Source organism: Mesoplodon mirus (assembly GCF_964341445.2).
Source record: "Mesoplodon mirus genome assembly, chromosome: 7".
Classification (NCBI taxonomy): domain Eukaryota; kingdom Metazoa; phylum Chordata; class Mammalia; order Artiodactyla; family Ziphiidae; genus Mesoplodon; species Mesoplodon mirus.
Window position 1 is genome coordinate 94,150,818 of NC_138983.1, and position 21,594 is coordinate 94,172,411.

Sequence of the window (21,594 nt, forward strand, 5' to 3'; positions counted from 1 at the left end):
CTGCTCCTGCTATTCATTCTTATCACCAAAAAAAAAAGACTATTTGTGACTAACGACAATATGTTACAGAAAATAAAAAGTTAAAAGGTTTTCAATCTGCATATCTGGGAACCTAAATTAAAGCATCACACAACATTTTCAAAAACAGAAAAGCCATTTGATTTGACTAAAATCTTAGTTTTAAGATGGCAGAAAGTACCTTGATAATTTTCTTTTAAGAAAGAAAGAAAACCAAGCCATTAAAGAGAAATTCTTCCGAGAGAACTGAAACATGTTATATAACTCTGACTTGGCACTCCTTCCATCTGGAGAACTTTTTTGGTAACTGTTTTCATCACAGAATGATCTAAAGTAAAATGAATTGAAATTAGAGTAATTATTTTCCAGTGAGTGGCTATTTCCATTTAAAACCAAAAGCCAACTAATTATTGCTTTTCCCATACATTTAAATATGAAATCTACATTATATAATTATACACTTATTTCCCCTTGTGTATTCTAATTTCTTCCTCAGAAACCTAAGATGCCATCTTGCAGACTGCCCACAGTGGCTACTATTTTGGCAGCAGCAAAGGTCAACTTGAAACATTTTGCATCTAAAGTGGCTTTGGATACCTTTGGATACAAAGTACAGTCTGAGCACCGTCCAGACGCTTAGATACCTAAAGAGCATCTAAGATATCAAACCAGGGCATCCAAGATAACAAACCAAGTCCTGATATTCCCTCAAAAGCTGCTCCTCCCATCAGCCCCCTTCTTCTAAGGGATACTACCCAGTTGCACACATAATCATCAACGACTTGTCTCCTTGTTACTATTTCTTTCATACCTCACATCTATCTGCAGGTCTTGATAGCTACACCCTCAAAACACAACCTGAATTCAACCACTTTTCACTTGCTGCAAACTTCCAACCTAACCTAGGCCATAAACATCTCTTATTTGGAGCACTGTGATAGTCTCCTAACTGGTCACCCTGTTCCTCTTTTTTTTTTTTTTTTTTTTTTTTTTTGAGGTACACGGGCCTCTCACTGTTGTGGTCTCTCCCGTTGCGGAGCACAGGCTCCGGAAGCGCAGGCTCAGCGGCCATGGCTCACGGGCCTAGCCGTTCCGCGGCACGTGGGATCTTCCCGGACCGGGGCACGAACCCGCGTCCCATGCATCGGCAGGCGGATTCTCAACCACTGCGCCACCAGGAAAGCCCCCTGTTCCTCTTCTTTATCCTCCCAAGTCCCTTCTCTATACCAGGTCACCTTATTCAGATACGATTTGCATCATGCCTTTTTCCAGTTCAAACCCCTCTACTCATTTAGAATAATCCACATCTTTACTCTGGCCTTCAAGACTTTACAAGAGCAGACCCCTGGCTAGCTCCTTGACCTCATGTCATACCACACTCTTCTTCACTCGGTACTCTGCCCAGATTGGTCTCCTTGCTTTTCCTTAAATACTCCACCCACCTACATGCCTACATACTCATTGCCTCCTTGTCCTGGAATGTGCTTACTCCACATCTTCCATGGCTTGCTCCTCTCTTCATTCAGGTCTCCGTTCAAATGCCACTTCTCCAGTGAAGCTGTCCCCTAACAAATCTATCCAATGGAGTCCTACCTGCTCTCCCTCACTCTCCTTACATTAAGATAGTTTTGCACTTCCTACTCTCTAAAATTATATGACTTATCTATTTACTCATTTCTATCTGATCTCCTTCACTAGAATGTAAGCTCCATGAGGGCAAGACTTTTGTCTGTCTGGTTCACTGCTTTATCCCTAGTCCCTAAACCCGTCTCTGGCACACAGAAGATGATTACAAAATTACTTGTGAATCTGACAAATGAATAAAGTACTCCTGGCAAGAATTCAGAGGTTGCACAGGAAAGAAAGAATGCTCTTGGTGGAAGCAGGCTTAGTTATCTAGGTTCACCTCTATTCAGAGTAGAGATAAGAAAAATTGACAAGTATAATTCACTTTAATTAGTACCTTAGCTGCTAAAAACATAAGGGAAGTGCAACACTAGAAAAGTACAGTTGAAGCTTGAACAACATGGGTTTGAACCTCACGGGTCCACTGACACACGCATAGTTTTCAATACATATGTACTATCGTCCTACATGATCCAAGGTTGGTTGAATCCACACATGTGGAACCACTGACTATAAACTTATACCCAGATCTTCAACTGCGTAGGGGTCGACACCCCTAAGCCCACGTTGTTCAAGGGCCCACTGTATATGATGAGGAAAGTTAAACACATTAAGTTTTAAAAAACTGTCAATACCTGAACAAATTTTTTGTTTTGCTATGTGTTTATCAATTTAAAAAAAGTGACCACATACCAACAAGCAGATTTTTTCTTATATCCAGAACGAGCAGAGTTCTGTTGGTTTCAAGGGCCTTTAGGAAAGCCTTTGCTCCTTCACTGGTGAGGCCGCACTGCTGCAGGTCAAGTGCTTTTCGATGAAAGACAAAAGGTCACTTGCTAACTCTACAGATTTAACATATAGAAAACTCTCATTTTCTCACGTGTGGAAGAGTCCTGCACAAGACAAGTCATGGCAGGTTTGTAATTTTGGGTATGGAAAAAAACAGAAACATATACGCACACACATAATGCATAATCCAATTTAAAAACCTCTTCTTGGATGTGCAATGATAACCCTGGCTTTAGTAACAATAAATCAGACAACATATTTTACAATTACAGAACTGAAGAATAACTGTATATAACCTATGAGCAAAAAGCATCACAAAATGAATCTCAGTTCATAATTAGCAAGGGCGGCAGGGGCGTGTAAACCTCACAAGCAAAACCTGGTGGAGCTCAGAAATGCACTGCATTCTTCTGATCATGATCTTCAGCTCCAAATCACACTTGAAACTAGTTCAAAGGGGAAAACAAAATAGAAGAAATGTAATAACTGTTAGTTTTAGAGGAAAAAAAGACAAGTCTAAGAGGATACAAATAATAAAAACTTTCAACAATGTGTGAATACAGAATACATACTAAAAACCTATCATGAAAGTATGATGGTCAAGAACCCTCGCAGTAAAAGGTCAGACAAAAACCAGAAAAACGGATCATGAATTCTAGTAGTTCTGGGGCTGAACAACCTACTCATTTAAACCAAAGGGATCATCACTAAAGCCCAGGGATTAAAAAATATTACATGAAAGGAAACTATCATGAGTCTTTTGTTTAAGTGTTGTGTGGACCATCACATTAAAATAACTGGAGTCTTTCAACACCCCCATGACACACAGAAATAGCAAGTCAGACATACGGATCTGACAGGATATGATACAACCCTTACAAGCTCTCACTACAGAAGAATGGACACAGGGTATAATTAACCAAATAGCCAAATTAATACAAACAGCCAGTAAACCTCACCAGTCAATCAAATGAATACAAAATAAAACACAATGTGGTTATTCTCCTATCAGATGAAGCCAAGATTCTGTAAGAAAAGCCTTTAAATAATGTCTATACCCTTTGGATCCAACAACTCTCTTTCTAAGAATTTAACCAAAAGAAATAGTCAGAGATATAGGTAAGGATATATATCAGAGTACTATTTGTAACTGAAAAACTGGGCAAAGCTTATATACAAGAATGGATAAGCTATGTGCACTGTGGCATATTCATATAATGGAATACTGAACAATCACAAAAAATGATGCAGGAGATGCAAATTTACTGACTTGCTAAAATGCTCATACTAAATTAATTGAAAAAAGTTATAAAATTGGGAGTAATCCCACTTGCATAGAAAATGGAGAGGTACTCATTTTTTTAGTTTTACATTTTTTTACAAGTGCTACAGGCCAGTGTTTGTGAGAGGCAGGCTTCGCATCTACTGTTGGGGTGGACTACAAATTGGCATAGCCTTTCTGGGTGGTAATTTGGCCATGTGTATCAAATGTCTTAAAAATAGGTCACACTTAGTCATTCCACTTGTAGTACCTTATTTTACAGAAGTAATCCCGATGGACACAGAGATGTATATACAACGTATTCACATTGTTTCTGACAGGGAAAAGCAAACTGTCTAAATAGAATTGCAAAGAATCGATTAAGGGCCTCCCTGGTGGCGCAGTGGTTGAGAGTCCGCCTGCCGATGCAGGGGATACGGGTTCGTGCCCCGGTCTGGGAGGATCCCATATGCCGCGGAGCGGCTGGGCCTGTGAGCCATGGCCGCTGAGCCTGTGCGTCCGGAGCCTGTGCTCCGCAACGGGAGAGGCCACAACAGTGAGAGGCCCGCGTACAGCAAAAAAAAAAAAAAAAAAAAAAAGAATCAATTAAACTATGGGACATCAATACGACACAATACTACATGATACATCATTAAGTGAAAAAAGCAGGAATATGAAATAGCAGGTATACTACAATTCTATTTTTGTAATCCCTAAGTGTACATATATATTTGTAGAAAAAAAAAGACTGAAAGTATATACGTCAAAATGAACGGTGATTATATCTGGGTATTAAAATTATAGGTAATTGTTCTCTTGTTACTCTGTATTTTCTATAAAGGATATATGCAACTCTTAGAGAAAGTTTAAAAGCAAAATAAAAGCTATCAGTACAATGAGGCTTTAAAAAATCCTATCACAATAGTATCATGCCAAAAGCTAAGCATATTTCATATTAAAAATTCAGTATTTTCAATTTTAGAATTTCCCTCTAAGCCATAAATCCTCACTAAGAGATTCTGCCAAAGCACTTGCACCCAGGTCACCAATGAGCATGTTGCAGTTCAGAGTGATGCGCCTCAAACCAGTCATGCAGTCAAGATCACGTCTCCTGGAATGAAGACTCTCAGCCCAGGTTTCTTCATGCCTTCTGGTAGTCTGATACTTCAAAGATTTAATGGGATGAAATTAAGATGCTTGAATAAGGAAACAGGGTGTGCCTGAGTATGGCTTATTCTGTCAGAGATTTACACACACACACAGATCAAGCATATATGCCAGGAGCATCAACCTGAGAAATTCAACAGTCACTTCTGGTTTACGAGTCCAGTGACCCAGATTCTGCTCGGTCAGTGATTAGATTCTAGCCACTGCATTTCCTGTTTCTGAACACTTATGTAAAGTTGGACAACTCAATTACAGTCTATGAATTATTTTCCTTATCTTCTAAGTCAGGGAATTGGTTCTAAATCCTATCTTTGCTGAGGCCCTATATTTCATCATCCTGTCCTCCAATGGCCTCCAAACACCTCACTGGGCAAACCATAAGAAAACTTTTTAATATGCATCTTATTTATTAACAAATTATATACACAAAGTTCCATACATAGAATTTATGTACATGATAAACTACACAGATTTTTAAAAATAATACAAAGGTAAAAATGTTCTCATATTTTCTTTTCCTAACTCCTAAGGCATTATTTTATTTTATTTATTTTTTTATAAAGATTTATGTATTTATTTATTTGTTTGTTTGGCTGTGCTGGGTCTTTAGTTGCAGCATGCCGGATCTTTTAGTTGTGGCATGTGGGCTCTTAGTTATGGCAGGCACGTGGGATCTAGTTCCTTGAGCAGGGATCGAACCCAAGCCCCCTACATTGGGAGCACATAGTGTTAACTGCTGGACCGCCAGGGAAGTCTCAAGCATTATTTAAAAAACTATATTTACAAAATGTATCTCACATGCTACCTTGGGTGTGCACACAAGCTTTAGAGGCCTGGACTATGCAGAGCCAGTTTGATGTGCCTTGGGAAAATAATGGTTTGACATTTAAGCAAAACTACTGTCTTGAAGACATTCAATTCTTTATGTTCATAAAGTAAATTTTGGTAACAGGGAACACTGACTGTCAATGAAAAAAGTCTTATTACATTCCTGAAAAAGTAAAAGACTCAAAGTGCCTTTGTTACTCTAAAAGGAAAATCATTAGTGTCATTTTTCTATTAACAATAACTTATTAAAGCTCCAAGCAGAAACAACAGCAATCACTTACACAGTGCTTAGTATGTGCCAGGCACTATTTATACAAATAAGTGCATTTAAACCTCATAATGAGGCGTAGAGGTTAAGTGATTTGCCCATGGTCACTAGCTATGAAATGGGAGAAAGGAATTCACTCTGTCTACAAGAGGCGGGCAGGTCAGGCGTGGATCAAGGCCGGAGAGGACGACACCTCTAGGCCACAGCAAGTAAGGGCTGAGCGCGACGCCCCAACCGAAGAAAACTGCCCCACACCGAGCGGTCTCCTGACACCCCGAGCAGGTGCTGGCCTCCGAAAACACGTGTGGGAGCAGTGGGGACAGAGCTCCTGAAGCAAAAAGGAACCGCTGTTGATTATGGAAGATTCTTACAAGAATAACGCTTCAGAGACAGCACCTCAGTCTGGTTCAACAGTTCAGGGAGCTCATATTTCTCATATTCCTCAACAGATGTCATTAAGAGGATCTGCGCCAGTGACAATTGTACCTCTTCCTGGAGAGCAAGTACAGGTTCAGGGGGTCATCCAGACAGCTCAGTCTTCTGTAATTCACCCACCACACGTGCAAACGGTATCATCTTTATCAGAAAGTGAAGAGTCTCAGGACTCATCTGACAGCATAGGCTCCTCACAGAAAACCCACGGGATCCTAGCACGGCGCCCATCTTACAGAAAAATTTTGAAAGACCTATCTTCTGAAGATACACGGGGCAGAAAAGGAGACGGAGAAAATCCTGGAGTTTCTGCTGTCACTTCTATGTCTGTTTCAACTCCCATCTATCAGACTAGCACCGGACAGTACATTGCCATTGCCCCAAATGGAGCCTTACAGCTGGCCAGTCCAGGCACAGATGGAGTACAGGGGCTTCAGACATTAACCATGACAAATTCAGGCAGTACTCAACAAGGTACAACAATTCTCCAGTATGCACAGACCTCTGATGGACAGCAAATACTTGTGCCCAGCAACCAGGTGGTTGTACAAACTGCATCAGGAGATATGCAGACATATCAGATCCGTACCACACCTTCAGCTACTTCGCTACCACAAACCGTGGTGATGACATCTCCCGTAACCCTTACATCTCAGACAACTAAGACAGATGACCCCCAACTGAAAAGAGAAATAAGGTTGATGAAAAATAGAGATCCTGTAATGTGGAGAGCTGTGATTGGAACTAATAACATAGATGGGCGTCAGCCACACTCCAAGATGATGAAAGTTAAAGCGATCATTATCCATCCAGACTTCGATGTGGAATCTTATGAAAATGATATTGCGCTTTTTCATTTAAAGAAAGCAGTGAGATATAATGATTATATTCAGCCTATCTGTCTACCTTTTGGTGTTTTCCAAAGACTGAACCGAAACACGAAGTGTTTTATAAGTGGATGGGGAAGAACAAAAGAAGAAGGTAATATTACAAAAAAATTACACGAAGCAGAAGTGCATTATATTTCTCGAAGTTTTTGTAATTCTGACAAGAGCTATGGGGATATAATTCCTTACACTTCATTTTGTGCAGGTGATGAAGATGGAGTTTTTGATACTTGCAGGGGTGATAGTGGTGGACCATTAATGTGCTACTTACCAGAACGTAAACGATATTTTGAAATGGGAATTACCAGTTACGGATATGGCTGTGGTCGAAAAAATTTTCCTGGTGTCTACAGTGGGCCATCCTTCTACCAAAAGTGGCTGACAGATCACTTCTACCAGAACTGGAAGCAGGCTCTCGAAGAGATATTTGCACAGTCATGCTCATGGCAGCATTATTCACAATAGCCAAAATGCAAAAGCAACCCAAGTGTCCATCAACAGATGAATGGATAAACAAAATGTGGTATACACATACAATGGAACATTATTCAGCCTTAAAAAGTAAAGATATTGTGTCACATGATACAACATGGATGAACCTTGAGGACATTATGTAAAGAGAAATAAGCCAGTCACAAAAGAACAAATATTGTATGATTCCAATTATATGAGGTATCTAGAGTAGTTAAATTCATAGAGACAAAAAGAATGGTAGTTGTCAGGTGCTGGGAAAGGGGGAGAAATGGAGAATTACTGTTTAATTGGTACAGAGTTTTGCATGATTAAAAGAGTCTGTGGATGGCTGGTGGTGATGGTAGCACAACACTATGCATGTACTTAATGTCACTGAACTGCATACTTAAAAATGGTTGATTGTAAATTTCAAAAAAAAAAAAAAAAAGAAATGGGAGAAAGGAGATTTGAACCTAGGCCATTTGGCTTCCGCACCCAAGTTCCTGACTGTTTTCTACCTCAGGGGTCAATGGACTTGCCCTGTACAGGCTCAAAGAAGTTTTCAATTTTTAAAATCTAAATTTAAACATTTCCAGATTTGTGGGCTATACAGTTTCTGTTGCAACGACTCTGCCCCACTGGTGTAGGGTGAAAGGAGCCACAACTACCATGTAAACAATGGGTGCGACTCTGTTCCAGAAAAACTTCCTTTACAAAGCCAGGCGACGGGCTGGATCTGGCCCACCAGCCAGAGTTTACCTATCCCTGATCTGCACCATCAAACTATTAAAAAGCCTTCATGTCAAATTATTAACTAACTTTAGGCCTAAATACAGTCATTATAACCACTGTAAAGTTGTTAAGGCATTATTTTAAAAACTGTATTTACAAATTGCTGATGTACTGACTTTTATTAGTTTAAAAACTACAACAGCTAATAAACACTTGATTCATTTAAGTCTTGAAGACTAGAATGGCATAGTTTCTTCACAGTATTACAATAAATGTTTTCAGTAAAAAAACATACATAAAAGTATTATTAGGTATTATATATTAAATCTCTTATTTCTAAAATTAAGTGGACTATCTTTACTAAATGGTAGAATCCCAAACTGAAAACTGGTCATATTCTTTCAGCAAAATGAAAGCTGCGCTCACATGTATTAAAAGACAAAAATTAGGGCTTTCCTGGTGGCGCAGTGGTTGAGAGTCCACCTGCCAATGCAGGGGACGTGGGTTTGTGCCCCGGGCTGGGAAGATCCCACATGCCGCAGAGCGGCTAGGCCCGTGAGCCATGGCCGCTGAGCCTGCGCGTCCAGAGCCTGTGCTCCGCAACGGGAGAGGCCACAACAGTACCACACACACACACACAAAAGACAAAAATTAACTGCCCTCTGTATCAATGTATTAATGTGCTTCAATCACATATGTTTTCATGAAAGTTTAAACATAAAATCACCTTTAAGATCTAGGCCATGGGATCTGCTCCATGCCATGTCAGAACACACCCCGTTAAGTTTACTTAACTTGTCTTACGTGTGATAGAATTCTTTATACCTTGACAAATAACTAAAAGGAAAAAAAAAAAAACCCACACACACAATAAGATGAAGAGCCTATACATTTGTCAATCTTGACTTATTTGCTTTTCTTGAGTCAGTTGGAGGTTTATAGCCACATTCTCAAAATCATTAACTACAATCTTCCCAAACAGGTAATTGACGAACAGATGCATTCTAAAACTTGTCAGTAACAAAGCGCTATTCCAGTTTACAGCAACAGTTTAATTCTACTTAGATACTAAAACTGAATACACTGAATACTGCAAACGTTATTCCCAACCACTCAGCAAAGTACTACATACTTTTTCAGATATAGGAAAAAAAAGAAAAAAAAGAAAAAGCATACGATTCTTCCTATTTTCATTTCCAAAGATACATCCCAATCTTAATGATCAATCAGCGATTTCAACGTCAACTATAAACCCAGTATACTGCTGCTATGCAGTGTACTAGAGCAGTAGAAGAGAGAGGACCTCAAACCCTCTGTTCCCTCAAATTCAAAGGCAGGCTTCCTGACCCCTCCAGACCACTACTGGACACAGGGAAGGCACACTAATGTTGCAGGACCCCAACCAACAGTCACCTGCTTTGTGATTACTTCCATGACACACCCTCACCAACACCACTGAGTTTGCTGCTCCTACGGGACGTTACATGTATTTCCTATTTTAACACATACCACAGGGCATCATAATTATGATTGCAGATAGATGTTCTAACAATTGAAAGAGAATGATGACTTTTTTGCTCTTTACATCTTGCTATTTCCCGTCCCATAATATTTCTTGAAGCGAAACCATAAAATATAGACAAACACAAAAAACAGAAAATATACAAAACGTGTGCTTTGCACCTTAACGCAAACTTAAGTAAAATTAGTTCTGACAGTATCCAGCATGACAAACTTCCATGGTACAAACGAGAATGGACCAAGGTTTGAGCAGGTACAGGAGACAATCCAGGCATGAACAACACCAAGGCAAGGTAGACAGGAAGTAACATGGTGTGTAGGAAATCACGAGACCAGTCTGATGGGAAGAGACTTAAACAAGACTGAAACTCACTTTCTAAACCTCCATCTCCAACTGGACAATTCGCAGGACACAGGTGCACCAAAGTGGCCAATTTATTCAATCCCTTTAATATGCAGGAAGAGTTTAAAATTTTACTGGTTTAATTTGCCCCAAAAGCAACTCTCAACAGTTATGGCCTCTGTCGTCGGAGCTTTGTATGAAATTAAGTCAAAGTGTGGAGCTCCTTTGCCTTTTTTTTTTCTCCTTAAAAAAGAAAAGAAACAATTGTTCCGAGTAAAAACAAACATATTCCGAAGCATGTGTACATTGAAAAGTAAAGAAACTTTATTAACAACTTCATAAAAACTGACTTAAAATTTTAAAAAGAAAAAAACATGTTTTGAAGTCCTTCCGACTGGAGTCGTGTCTCATAGTGTCCTTTCTTTACAGAAATAGTCGTATTAGGACACATATGCACAAGGATTAACACCATGACACACTGTACAGGGCGGGCCCCGGCGAGCTCACCAGTCGTCGTCTGAGTCCAGGTCTCTGGGGAGGATCCACTCCACGGATGAGCCCAACAGAGTCTGAAGCTCGTTCGTGAACTCCACCAGATCTAAGAGCTCCTTACTTTCTGGATTACAGGACTCCAGGTCTTTGGGGCAAGAGAATAAGAGACTTGCTGACACTTGCCGGCAGAACTCGGCCTCCGCGATGGTGACGATTTTCACATTTGGGAAATTGCAGCGGAATATGCAGGAGGACATTTGCAGTTTCTTGAGCAGGTCTGAGAGCAACAGCCAGTTACGAGGCCTACACAAGAGAAAGGACAGTGGTTTGAGTTTCCAGCAAAATTAGAGGCGCTCCCAACTATGAACTACCCGTCTCCTGGCGGTGAAAGGGCCTGCTACTTCCACTTTGATTACCCCACCCCCACCCCACCTCTCACTGTCCTTAGAAGGTCTACTTCTTCTTCTTTTTCTTTTTTAATTTTATTTATTTATTTATTTTTGGCTGCGTTGGGCCTGTTGCTGCGCACGGGCTTTCTCTAGTTGTGGCTCGCGGGCTCTAGAGCGCAGGCTCAGTAGCTGTGGCGCATGGGCTTAGTTGCTCCGTGGCATGTGGGATCTTCCAAGACCAGGGCTCAAACCTGTGTCCCCTGCACTGGCAGGCGGATTCTTAACCACTGTGCCACCAGGGAAGCCCGGAAGATCTACTTCTAGCGGGGGAACTCTGGACTCATGTGCATGTGTTAAGAGGCCACCTAGGGCGGATCAGCCAACTTAGACAAAAGCAGGAGCAGCGCCCCTGAATGAGCCTCGTTGCAGGCCACCACAGTGCTGCCTTGGCTCTGGTCACAACTCAGGTCACCCCTCTCCAAGTAAGTGCACCCCGTTCTAGTCACTAGGGAAAACCAGTCTGTATGCCAACCCAAGGGAGATGGCAAACACCTCTTGGACCTCTCCTCTCCTCCGGCCCTCACGGAGAGAGCATGAGAAACACTCGAGGTCACCTGGCTTTCCTTTCCTTTCCCACACCTCCAACCCGCCCCTCAATGCTGCCGGGAGTGAGGATTTTTCGAGAAGGGAGGTGGTACAATCCTTCCTGATATCCTGCCACGCTTTATCATCTCTATCCCGAATAGAATGTCACCACAAAGGCAGACACGTTCCCAGCCTCAGAGTCCAAGGAGGATGCTACTCCTTAAGCACCGGGGTCAACACACAGCAGAGCAAGGTCTCCTGATGTGTTCACTCCGAAGGGTTGGTCATGGGGCACAGTGGCCCGACCGTGGGGACAAGACTCGATCTAAGCAAATCTGAAGACACATAAGATCCCAGGTGCCACATACGGCTTTCTCTAATCTTATACGAGAAGAGGGTACACATCAGTATCGTCCCGTGGACCTCACGCGCCTTGGAAGGCCCCTATGGTAGCCGTTTGGGGAGGATCCCTTCCCCAAGAGTTTACTGACTGAAACTGCAATTGCAGTCGCTGACTCCCGTGTCCTTTGGGCTCTAGGGGTGTGTTCCAATGAGGGCAGTTGGCTGGGGAGCCCTCCCACCCCCCAAACTTTTCTGGAAAAGTTCCACTGCATTATGTGAGGTCGGTGGACACTTGGTGAGGAATTCACTCACCCCCCAACCCAGCCACCCTCATCTGCTGAAGGGGATTTCTAACTCCTGCCACCCCACAGAGCAGCTGGGCTGGCTCTCGACCACACGCTGGCCACGCTCACCCCTGAGCGACGGACACCTGGACGTTATAACACGGCAAAAGGGGGTCTTGGGAAAATTCAGATTCCAATAGGTCACCATAGGCCTCGTTGCTGTCATCCCGGTCCTCCGGTCCTGGGGGATTTGCTAAAACATCGTAACCACTTTCATCATCTGGTTCTAACCGGGGGGGCAAACAAGAGAGAGGTCAGTAAGCTGGAGCAAGATTCCAGCTGTTCGCCAAAAAGGACCCTGGAAAAATTCTTTCCCAAGCAAGTCCTGCTCACAGCACCACCCCCACCCCCACAAGCCCAACTGAAACGAACAAGGCTGCTCAGCACACACAGCTGCCAGAGAACTCCGAAGAGCAACCGGGGCTACCGTCGTCAGGAGCCTGCAGGTTAGTTAAACAGTCTGGAGAGAGAGGGGGAGAGAGAGAGAGAAAGAGAAACAAGATAACGCCTGCTGGTAAGAGGCAAATGCTGCTGGAGTTTGGGAACATCTCACGCTGGGACTGGTGTCACCTCCTGACAAGTCCCACTGCACACGCCTCCAGGTATCTGACTGAAACCTCCCCACGCGTCCACCCGCCTTCCTGAGGGACTGCCCGCCTCACCGCCCCAGCCTGCCAAACAAAAGCTAGCCTGGCTAGCTAAGAGTTTTCCAGCCCCCCACCTCGCAAAACTCAAAGTATGTATCTCTTCTTTGACAGACTAACGTTGGGCCGCTTTTCCCAGTAAAGGGTCACTTAGAGTAAACGGGGGGTGGGGGTAGGGGGAACCCAGGTGAAAGGCTGTGAAGTCACCGTCTAGATGCTTCAACAAGACCGTGTCTTGACCTCTGCTGTACCTGTTAAGAACTTCTCCAGAAGTTCGCTGTGGTTCACTTTCTTGATGGTTCTACCTGAGTACGTAGCCAGGGTAGGATCGGCACCATAGGAGAGGAGCAAGCGGACAATTTCGAGATGATCATTCTTGACAGCATCGTGGAGAGGCCTAGGAGAGGTGCGGGGGATTACACCTGTGCACGCGACGCTTGCTTCTAAGGACACGGGGCAAAATCGAGCGTGTGTGGCCAAGCCTCGTAGGCGCGCTATTTCACCGAGGAGGTGAGTGTACGGTCGCTGCGACAAATTACTCTGTTATTTCAACACATAACCCTTTACGGGACAGGTGAAGGGACCATCTCAGGCCTAATTCTTCAATGCAAATCTCTCTTAATGCATGGCCCAAGGAGGAACTCAGGCCACGATGAAAACGTTTCCAATGAACTAAATAGTGACAGACTGTAAGAAGGTAACATACGGCGGGCTGGGGGGAAGAACCCCAGCACCACGGAAGCAGATACGACAAGCCATTGTTACACCATTACAAACAAAACCCAAAAAGTGCAGTTTGTAAAAGAAACTAGGGGCAAAGTGGAACCTCTCCTGAAACCAATTTGGAGATAAGTGATCAACCCTCTCGCCCAGAAGCAGTCGACAGGCAGGGCGAGTTCTCAGGAGGATACAGAGTCCTCCTGCTCGTGTCCACTAGGGTCAGGAACACTGTTCACAGTCCCATCCAGAAAGGATGCTATTTGGAAACCATGAACCACCAAATACCTTACGGTTTTGCTCATTTTATGACCGTCAGGAAAGCCCCAGTGCCCTGCCTCGTGGTGGCATCCCAGGTACAACCAGGAAGATGCTTGGGCTGACTCAGACCTGGGCCTCTGGCCAATAAACCGAGGTCAAGGACAGAGTGGGGGCCAGGCCCGGGGATGTGGGTGGACACGGCAGGTCCTATCAAGCCAGTTGCCACTGGACCTGTCTGTACTCCTGCAACTTTCAACTCACATATATGTTCAAGATTGAGATTCAACAGACTCTGGTGAAGAGTCCAGGGTCTTAAAAGAGAACACCCCTGATTATTCATGCAGGCTCAACATTTTCAGGGACTTCTGTCCATAAGAGCGTCACAGACTTTTAAAGTTCTATGTAAATTTGCCAGAAAGATCTGTCCGATTCCATTCTAGAGGACTCCGCCACCAGTGTGCTTACATGGCACTCACTCTCCATCTTTCCTTCTGGGGTTCCCCGCACACCCTGAGAACCACTGCCTATGCCCCAGCAGGGCCAGGCCAAGAGCAAGACCGCCACTGACCCGGTTCCATCCTGGGCACTGCAGTTGACATCGGCGCCATATTCAAGGAGGTGTCGTACGATGTTGAGCCAACCTCTTGCACAAGCCTCGTGCAGGGCACAGTAACCTGCGTTGTCGCGGTGGTTCACATCACAAATCTTGTTCTCCAGGCAGTACAAGACCACTTCCTACGGGGAGAGGAGAGGAGAGGAGAGGAGATACCATCAGACCACGATACAGTGAACCTTGTAAGCGTGACCTCCCCATAGCTTGGCGGTGCCCACTTTCAAAGGCATACATCCTCGGGGCCAAAAGCCCACCATGGCGCGGGCAGGCGGCAGGCATCCTGGTGGGGGGCGAGAGTGCGTGAGAAGGGCGGGCTTGGAGATGCAGACAGTGTTGTCTAAGGCTCTGCTGCACCAGTGGCCTGGCCATGGGCAAGTTACCCTTGAACTTCTCCAAGCTTCCACAGGGCTGCTGAGAGGACGCATTCGGATAGCGATGAAAGCCCTCAGCCCAGGGGCCGACGTGACCAGTACAGAGGTGTCACGGCTGCTAACATCTTAGATGACACATTGCCAAGCACAGACCATTCTCACTTGATGGGTCTGTTCGGTCAGTGGCAGTGGACGATAACACAAGTTTAGATCAAAGTATGGATGACCAACACTTAAAGAGAGCTTAAATCAGCCGGAGAACATTCCCCAGCTTAGAGAAGCAGGGACACCCAGGTCAGCTACATCCTCGCGCCCCTTGTTAAGACCCCAAATCAGAACCTGGGCCTCAGATGCTCTTGTCTGTACGTTAAGTAGAGTTAAAGAGAAGCTCTCCCCCTCCATCCTCGAGGAATGACACAAAATGCCTCCAATAACCCCACCCTCTATTTTGCCTCACTCCACCCTCTCGAGTAAATATGAAAATTTTAGACTGATTCTGCCCCAAGTTAATGACAGGAACCTGATACACCACAGGCTGCAACCTCCACATTTCAAGAATCAAATAAAATGGTCACCGCCCCACCCCCCACCCCGGAGATGTTCTGTGTCAACACTGTGCATTAGAATCACTGTTATTAACCTTCTTTCTTTGGCTTGTTAAAATATTAATATGAACCACTCCCAGTAAGCAGAGCAGGAACTTATTCAATGTTTTATTACCTTAAGAAAGTTTTCAGACACATCGAAAGCATTTGCCACCAGAAAACACGTTATACTGTTTATACTGGGTAAGTCGTGCCCAGCAGAGAGCCGGCAGGTTCTGAGAGCTGGGAGTAGGCAGAACGTGCATGTGGCCCAACACATGGTCTGCAGGGTAAGGGGGGATGCGATGGGGTCAGAACAGGCCTCCTTGTGACATCTCTCAGGTAACTCATCTGTTAAACCCAAAAAGGGCGTCATTCTAGCCGCCCATAAGTGCGAGATGGGTTCTGTAAAGCCTTTTATGCCCTTTGGAGGACACGCCAATCAAAGGTGACCACTCACTTGGGAGCGAACTAGAATGTTCCATTTGCTTACCACGTGAACCCAATGGGGCATGCTGGTAAACCTGGCCATCGGTGCCCTGTTACTTCAGGTCACTGCAGCAGCTCCCTCCCAAAACAAGAGGAGGAAGAGAAAAGGCACGCCCACGAATGCGTTTCTCCGTTTACATCCCAACCTGCCAGAAAGCCCACAATCCTCTGGGCTCCCAGGCCACCTGCCCCGAGCCCTGGTATCCAGGATACCGCATGAAGCTGCTGCGCTTTTAGCAGGCCCTCACTAGCCAGACTTGAGTGGACGGCTGCAAGCTAATGAGTTGTGTGCCCCAGCCAGGGAGAGGCCCTGTCACGTGGCTCTGGGATCAGGTCTGAACGCCACCAACTGCTGTGCACACATCAATTTACTCAACCCAGGGTTTATTTGCTGTGACAATCATGGCCTTCACCTGGAAACCTTCATCACTACTAGGGCAGATTCAAGGGTACCTAGAAATGAAAGGCCGTCCAAGCTGGTGGGTAAGTCAACTCTCTTCTCCTGGAAGATGGCAGCAAAGGCAGCAGTAGCCCCACGGCCAGGTCAGACTTTTGGCCACGGGCTGTCCTAACTCAACCACGTTGATCCCACTATTTACACAGTGCTTCTCATTTCCCCAGACGAGGACGTCTTCTGTCACCCACAGGAACCCAGGAGATAGCAGGAAAGGAAGGTAGTACTATCCTCATTCAACACTTGGAAACTGAGGCCCAGAGATATTAAACCCCAAGTTCAATTAACATGAAGTACTAGACCTATAACTCAGGTCTTTGGTACCTGGTCAGCTGGGAAGATTCAAAAGGCCCAAGAGGGCCCCAGTTAGAGGGATGCAATCCAGCTGTGACGAGCATCCCACAGGCCTTCTCTGTTGGGGGTCAAGTGGGCTAACTACACTCTCCTAGCTAGGAGGGTGATGGCCTCTAAATGGATGGCAACCGTCGCCACCAACACTTTCTCTAACTGACAGTGAAGAGGCGGGGCGAGTCTGTCGACGCAACACATTCCTTGGTTTATTTTCTCCGCTAGAAATAAACGGGAGTGTCTGAAGGGCAGCCCAGCCATTCCCGAGCAAAGTCAAACTGCTTTTGTCGGACAGCTCTCTGTTCAGCGGCTATAAACCGAATGCCACTACCCGCAAAATGTAACCATAAAGGCCATAAGCCCGGCGTTGTGAGTTAATTAAATGCCTCATTAACTTTTTAAAAAACATGACTTATTCAATTCATAGAAAATTTAACCATCACCACTAAAGGCACAAGCATGTGGTTGCACACTGGCGTTTTAGCCTAAGAAATAGAAGCCTTTTTCCCAGGAGGGAAAGGTTTGAGATCTTTGGCCAAGTGATCTATTTAACGCGGATCTGAAGCCAGAGTGTGTTTCTAAACCTCCAGAACCAGATTATCATGACATAAAGCTCAGACAGCCTTTATACTGCACATGGTATCTTTGGCTAAGCAGAAGAAAATAACCAAGAATGCTAAAGACAAAACTTCAGGAAAACCCTCCCAAACCACACCCTTATCTGCTTAAGCAAACTGTCCTTCAATTTTAAAAGGTTTAAGCTGCCACATCTCCCAACTGGGCCATCATCCCAACATTTAAAATTCTGCCCAGAGAAATCCCAGAAAGTTGGATTCAAAGTTGAAAGCGTTCATCTACTTGTCACAATGTTCAGCATCAACACTGGTGATCTGTGGAATCTACATATTGAAATTTACATTTGAAGAAAAAAACAAATCCGACCCTAAACATTCCCAAGGCTTCCTGTGCAATCAAAGGCCAGGTAGCCTAAAAAAGTATGGATCAAGTGCCCCTTGGCCCAGGCCTCAGAGCCACCAAACCAAAATGGAAACTGTCTTAGAGGACCAACGAGGGTCTTTTGACGTCTCTGGTCCCAAAGGGAGGCTGCTGGAAATGATGCCAAGTTCACAGGTGGGGCTCGGAGCCCCGCCCTCCACGGCGGGTGCAGCAGCACCCCGCCACCCCCATCTCCAGCATTTGCTGGAAGCGGGAGTCTACTTTTTCAACCCTAACCCAAAAGTTGGGGTTAGGGGTCTCCCCCACCACCTCCAGCGTTTGCTGGAAGCAAGGAGACTATTTTCTCAACCACGGGGGGTCTAGCTCAACACTATGTGCAACATCTGCTCTGTCCTCCCAGGCGCCCGCTCTCAGCTCTTGGGAAACCAACTGGGTGCTCCTTGGACTTCACCTGCAAGTAACTGCGCTAACTACCAGAAAGTGCTCTCTAGCTAATGGAGAGGTCTCCAAGAGACGTGTAGATATACACAAGAGCACATTCAACCCACAACAACAACAAAACACCCCCAAACTAAGCATAGCCCTAGTGCTTCCAACTTCCCACCCACAGTCAGGCCTTAGGGCCAAGGCAGGCACACTTCCAAGGGCTCACGGCACTATGGACCGGGGTGGGGGGACACGATGGGAGATGGGGGACAGGGGCACAGAGCTGGCTGAGGGTGTGGGCGCCAGGGCTCCGGGCCAGCCTGGGTCCTGCCACCCCAGTGCTCAGCCACACCTCCACGCTCAGCCTGCTGAACCGCGTTTTACTGTCACCATTCAACTCCCAGAGGGCTGATGCCAGCACAGAAAAATGCCTTTGCCCTGTGGGCTATTACATCACAATTGCTACTGACAAGTATGGTGGGGGAACTGCACAGGGCATGGAGAGGCATCTGTCTCACAGAGGTTTTGAACTGTAAAAAGGGCAATTCCAGTGTGAGCCAGTCTTGCTGAGGAGCGTGGTGGGCTGTGGAGCACTGCTGGATTGCTACCTGTACGGGGATCAGCTAACCCCTCTGAGGCTCAGTTTCCTCATCCGAGAGTGGGCTAGTACTCGTTACTCCCAAGTGAAGAGGTTAAAAGGGTGAAAGGAGTTACTACAGATCACACGGGCTTAGGCAGGTATCAGCTCTCTTTCTATGTTGCTCTAGCAATAGAGGCTGTCACTGTCATCAGCCGTGCTGGGTTGGGATACAGCAGTGTGGACAGGGAGTTCTGTGCAAGGCTCAACCCCTGCTCCCCGCCCATCAGCCCTCGGCTCCCGTGCCCTCTCAGAAAGAGACTGCTCAGGTCTGCCCCACTCCCACCCCTACTCTGCACAGACACTTCCCACCCGCTACCCCACAGGGACATCACTCTGCCCCAAACAGCACAAGTTAGTAGAGCTAATAACTACTCTCCTTCTTGCTATTCAGAATCCAAAAGGGCTCATTAAAATTCCCCTGGTCGCCAAGCCCTGGGTTAGGTCAGATTTTATATCAGAGATAAGTGAGCCGGACTGGCCAAAGCAGCCTACCTGCCTGAACGGGAACGGAACATCAGAGAGGCCTGCCTTTCTTTTCACACCACGACTGAACAAGCCACCAAAGAGCCCGCAGTGTGAGCGGGGCCAACGCAAACACCCTGCTGGAACACCCAGCCCAGCCCGCCACGTGGAGGGGGCTGGGCTCTGAGACCCGCCCCCCATCCCCAGCCAGTGTGTCCCCCACCCAAGGAGCAGCAGCCGGCGGATCCTGATCCGGGGCACCCACAAGGATGCTCACCTCGTAGCCAAGCCGGGAGGCCTGCTGTAGGAGGGTCTCGCCTGCGTTCTTATTGACAATAAGTCTCTGCGCTTCCGGTGGCATCGGGCGGGACTGGGTGGTCTCTGGAGGGGAGCTTGAGCATGTCAGCTGCGAGACCTGGGAAGATGGTAACAATTGCTGCAAACGGTCCAAGGGCTTCTGGTCCTGCTTGGCCGGCGAAAGATCATAGTCGGAACTGGGCTCGGGCCGCTCCTGAGTGGAGGAAAGCACTTTTCCTCCTCTCTGTCTGAGGGAGGCGGGGCGCGAGGAAGGGGCTGCATTTTTACTCGCTGGAAACTTCACCACCACCCAGGAGACAGGTCCCCTAGGAAGGGGCAGTGACATTTTTGGGGGAGGGGTTCAGGAAAAGGAAAGCTTTGTCCCCAGAAGCAGAGAAGTAGGCAGGTGGGATGTGCCTGCACAGGCCCGGGGGGCGGGGGAGAGCCAGGGGCAAGAGGTACCTTGCCATCCGCATTGTCCACGTAGGAGTCCCCTGGCAGCGACAAGCCCCGCCTGGGCTCCTGAGGGATCAAATGCTTGGTTTTGCACGGTCGCTTCGCGGATGGTTTCTCGCTGTTGTCAGTGTATTTCTGCGGCAGGGGCGAAGGCTGCCGATCCATTTCTCCGTCCGTGCACAGCACATCTGTCAGGGGGAGAAGCAGCGGGCGTTACACAGTTGTAGCCGGTGAGGAAAGAAAAGCCCATTGTTAGCACTGATCGTTGGAGCAGATTCAGTTTTTAAAGATATACCAATTATGTTTTCAAAGCACTAATATTTTAATTATCCCACATTCAACCGGCAAATAGGCTAACCCACGAAACGCCAAATGGCAAGTCGCTTCAAAGGGCCGCAAGAGAGGGCAGAAGCCAGCCCTTCGTGCGCTCCCGTCCCCACCCGTGGGGGGCCTGGGTGCTTGGGACAGGGCGACTGGGGACAGCCTGAGGCTGGAATGAGGGCACTGACAAGCGCCCGGGGTCACCCAAGACTTCCCTTCCTGCCCAGCCGCGGGCTGGGTGATGAGGAGCAGCCCAGGAAGTCGAGCTCCCGCCTCACTGTCCATTCCATAAGGAAGTGTGCAGGCTGAAAGGATCTCATGAAGAAAACTCCCCGCTCGCCACACGCTACTCTTGTCAACTTGGATGGCGCTCAGGTCCCCTCCAGGGCCGTTTCCCACAGAGGGCGAGTGATCCACCCTCCAGGAGCGCCCCCCGCCCCGTGTGTACCTTGTTCATTGTCACTGCATTTAAGGGACTCCTCCAACCAGCTGCTGTTGCTTTTGGCCTCTGCCCTTTTCCTGCCAGGTTTCTCTTCGGAGATGCTATTGCCCTGGGGGGTGACCGCAGGCTGAACCGCCTGGGTCACTTCCTTCCTGCCCTGCCGGCCAGGTTTGCTCTCTGCTCCCCCCGTTCTCTAAGGTGCAGCAAGCGGCGCTGCTTTCTGGGATGGAGCCCTGTTAATTCAATGCACACCTCAGGTTGGTCAGCTCACTATAATGTGGCTCTTCTAAGTGGTTAGAGGAACTGTTTGTCATTTCCCTCTCAGGCCAGTCAGCTAATGGAGAAGTAACTACAAATTAATGAAGAAGCCCCCCGGGGAAGGGGTGGGGGTGGGGAACAAACTGTCTTACACATCACTAACAGGGGTGGGGGGAGGGGACGGGTGTGGTCACTGTGTTGGCTGGAACTTGTCACCAAGTCTCGGGAGGGGGCCTATTTGCCTTTGGCCACCTTTGGGCTCCAGCCCCTGCACCTGGCTTTGGGGGGGTGGGGGGTGGGATGGGGGTGGGGGGTGGGGAGGTGTGAGTGGCTCCCCCCAGGGCTCCAGGGTGGGACTGGAACTTTCCACTGCTCCG

At 46.6% G+C, this 21,594-nt stretch overlaps 3 protein-coding genes and 1 pseudogene across 4 annotated transcripts in view; 2 read left to right on the forward strand and 2 right to left on the reverse strand.

Annotated features, from left to right (window-relative positions):
• Window positions 1–21,594, forward strand: part of LOC309807669 (interferon regulatory factor 6-like) — a 1,069,421-nt gene that overhangs the window by 1,012,672 nt on the left and 35,155 nt on the right. The gene's annotated exons all lie outside the window — the stretch shown is intronic.
• Window positions 1–21,594, reverse strand: part of LOC309808885 (centrosomal protein of 78 kDa-like) — a 525,691-nt pseudogene that overhangs the window by 19,306 nt on the left and 484,791 nt on the right. The window contains exons 2-6 of the transcript in view: window positions 10,356–10,428; window positions 9,189–9,298; window positions 4,684–4,858; window positions 2,338–2,451; window positions 284–346 (exon numbers count right to left, since the gene is read on the reverse strand). The product of the transcript in view is annotated as a centrosomal protein of 78 kDa-like (transcript). The remainder of the gene's footprint in view (window positions 1–283; window positions 347–2,337; window positions 2,452–4,683; window positions 4,859–9,188; window positions 9,299–10,355; window positions 10,429–21,594) is intronic.
• On the forward strand, window positions 6,314–7,741 carry LOC309808061 (uncharacterized protein; the record flags this gene model as incomplete). The annotated part of the gene is made up of 1 exon (XM_082628066.1): window positions 6,314–7,741. One exon carries the CDS (start codon window positions 6,314–6,316, stop codon window positions 7,739–7,741), a length of 1,428 nt encoding a protein of 475 aa, XP_082484192.1.
• Window positions 10,447–20,240, reverse strand: LOC309807664 (BCL-6 corepressor-like). The gene is made up of 6 exons (XM_082627512.1): window positions 20,203–20,240; window positions 19,721–19,906; window positions 14,668–14,834; window positions 13,373–13,426; window positions 12,547–12,703; window positions 10,447–11,120 (listed from the first exon to the last, which is right to left on the reverse strand). The coding sequence occupies exons 3-6, from the start codon at window positions 14,705–14,707 to the stop codon at window positions 10,829–10,831; spliced, it is 543 nt and encodes a 180-aa protein (XP_082483638.1). The 5' UTR covers window positions 14,708–14,834; window positions 19,721–19,906; window positions 20,203–20,240; the 3' UTR covers window positions 10,447–10,828.

Excerpts from the sequence above, each read along its gene's own strand:
- LOC309807664 (XM_082627512.1), bottom strand. The coding sequence starts at position 14,707 with ATGGCGCCGATGTCAACTGCAGTGCCCAGGATGGAACCGG. Across the intron at positions 13,427-14,667 it reads AGTGCCCAGGATGGAACCGG|GTAGAACCATCAAGAAAGTG; the intron begins GTCAGTGGCGGT and ends CTACGTACTCAG. Across the intron at positions 11,121-12,546 it reads CAGGTGTCCGTCGCTCAGGG|GCCTCGTAACTGGCTGTTGC; the intron begins GTGAGCGTGGCC and ends TCTCTTGTGTAG.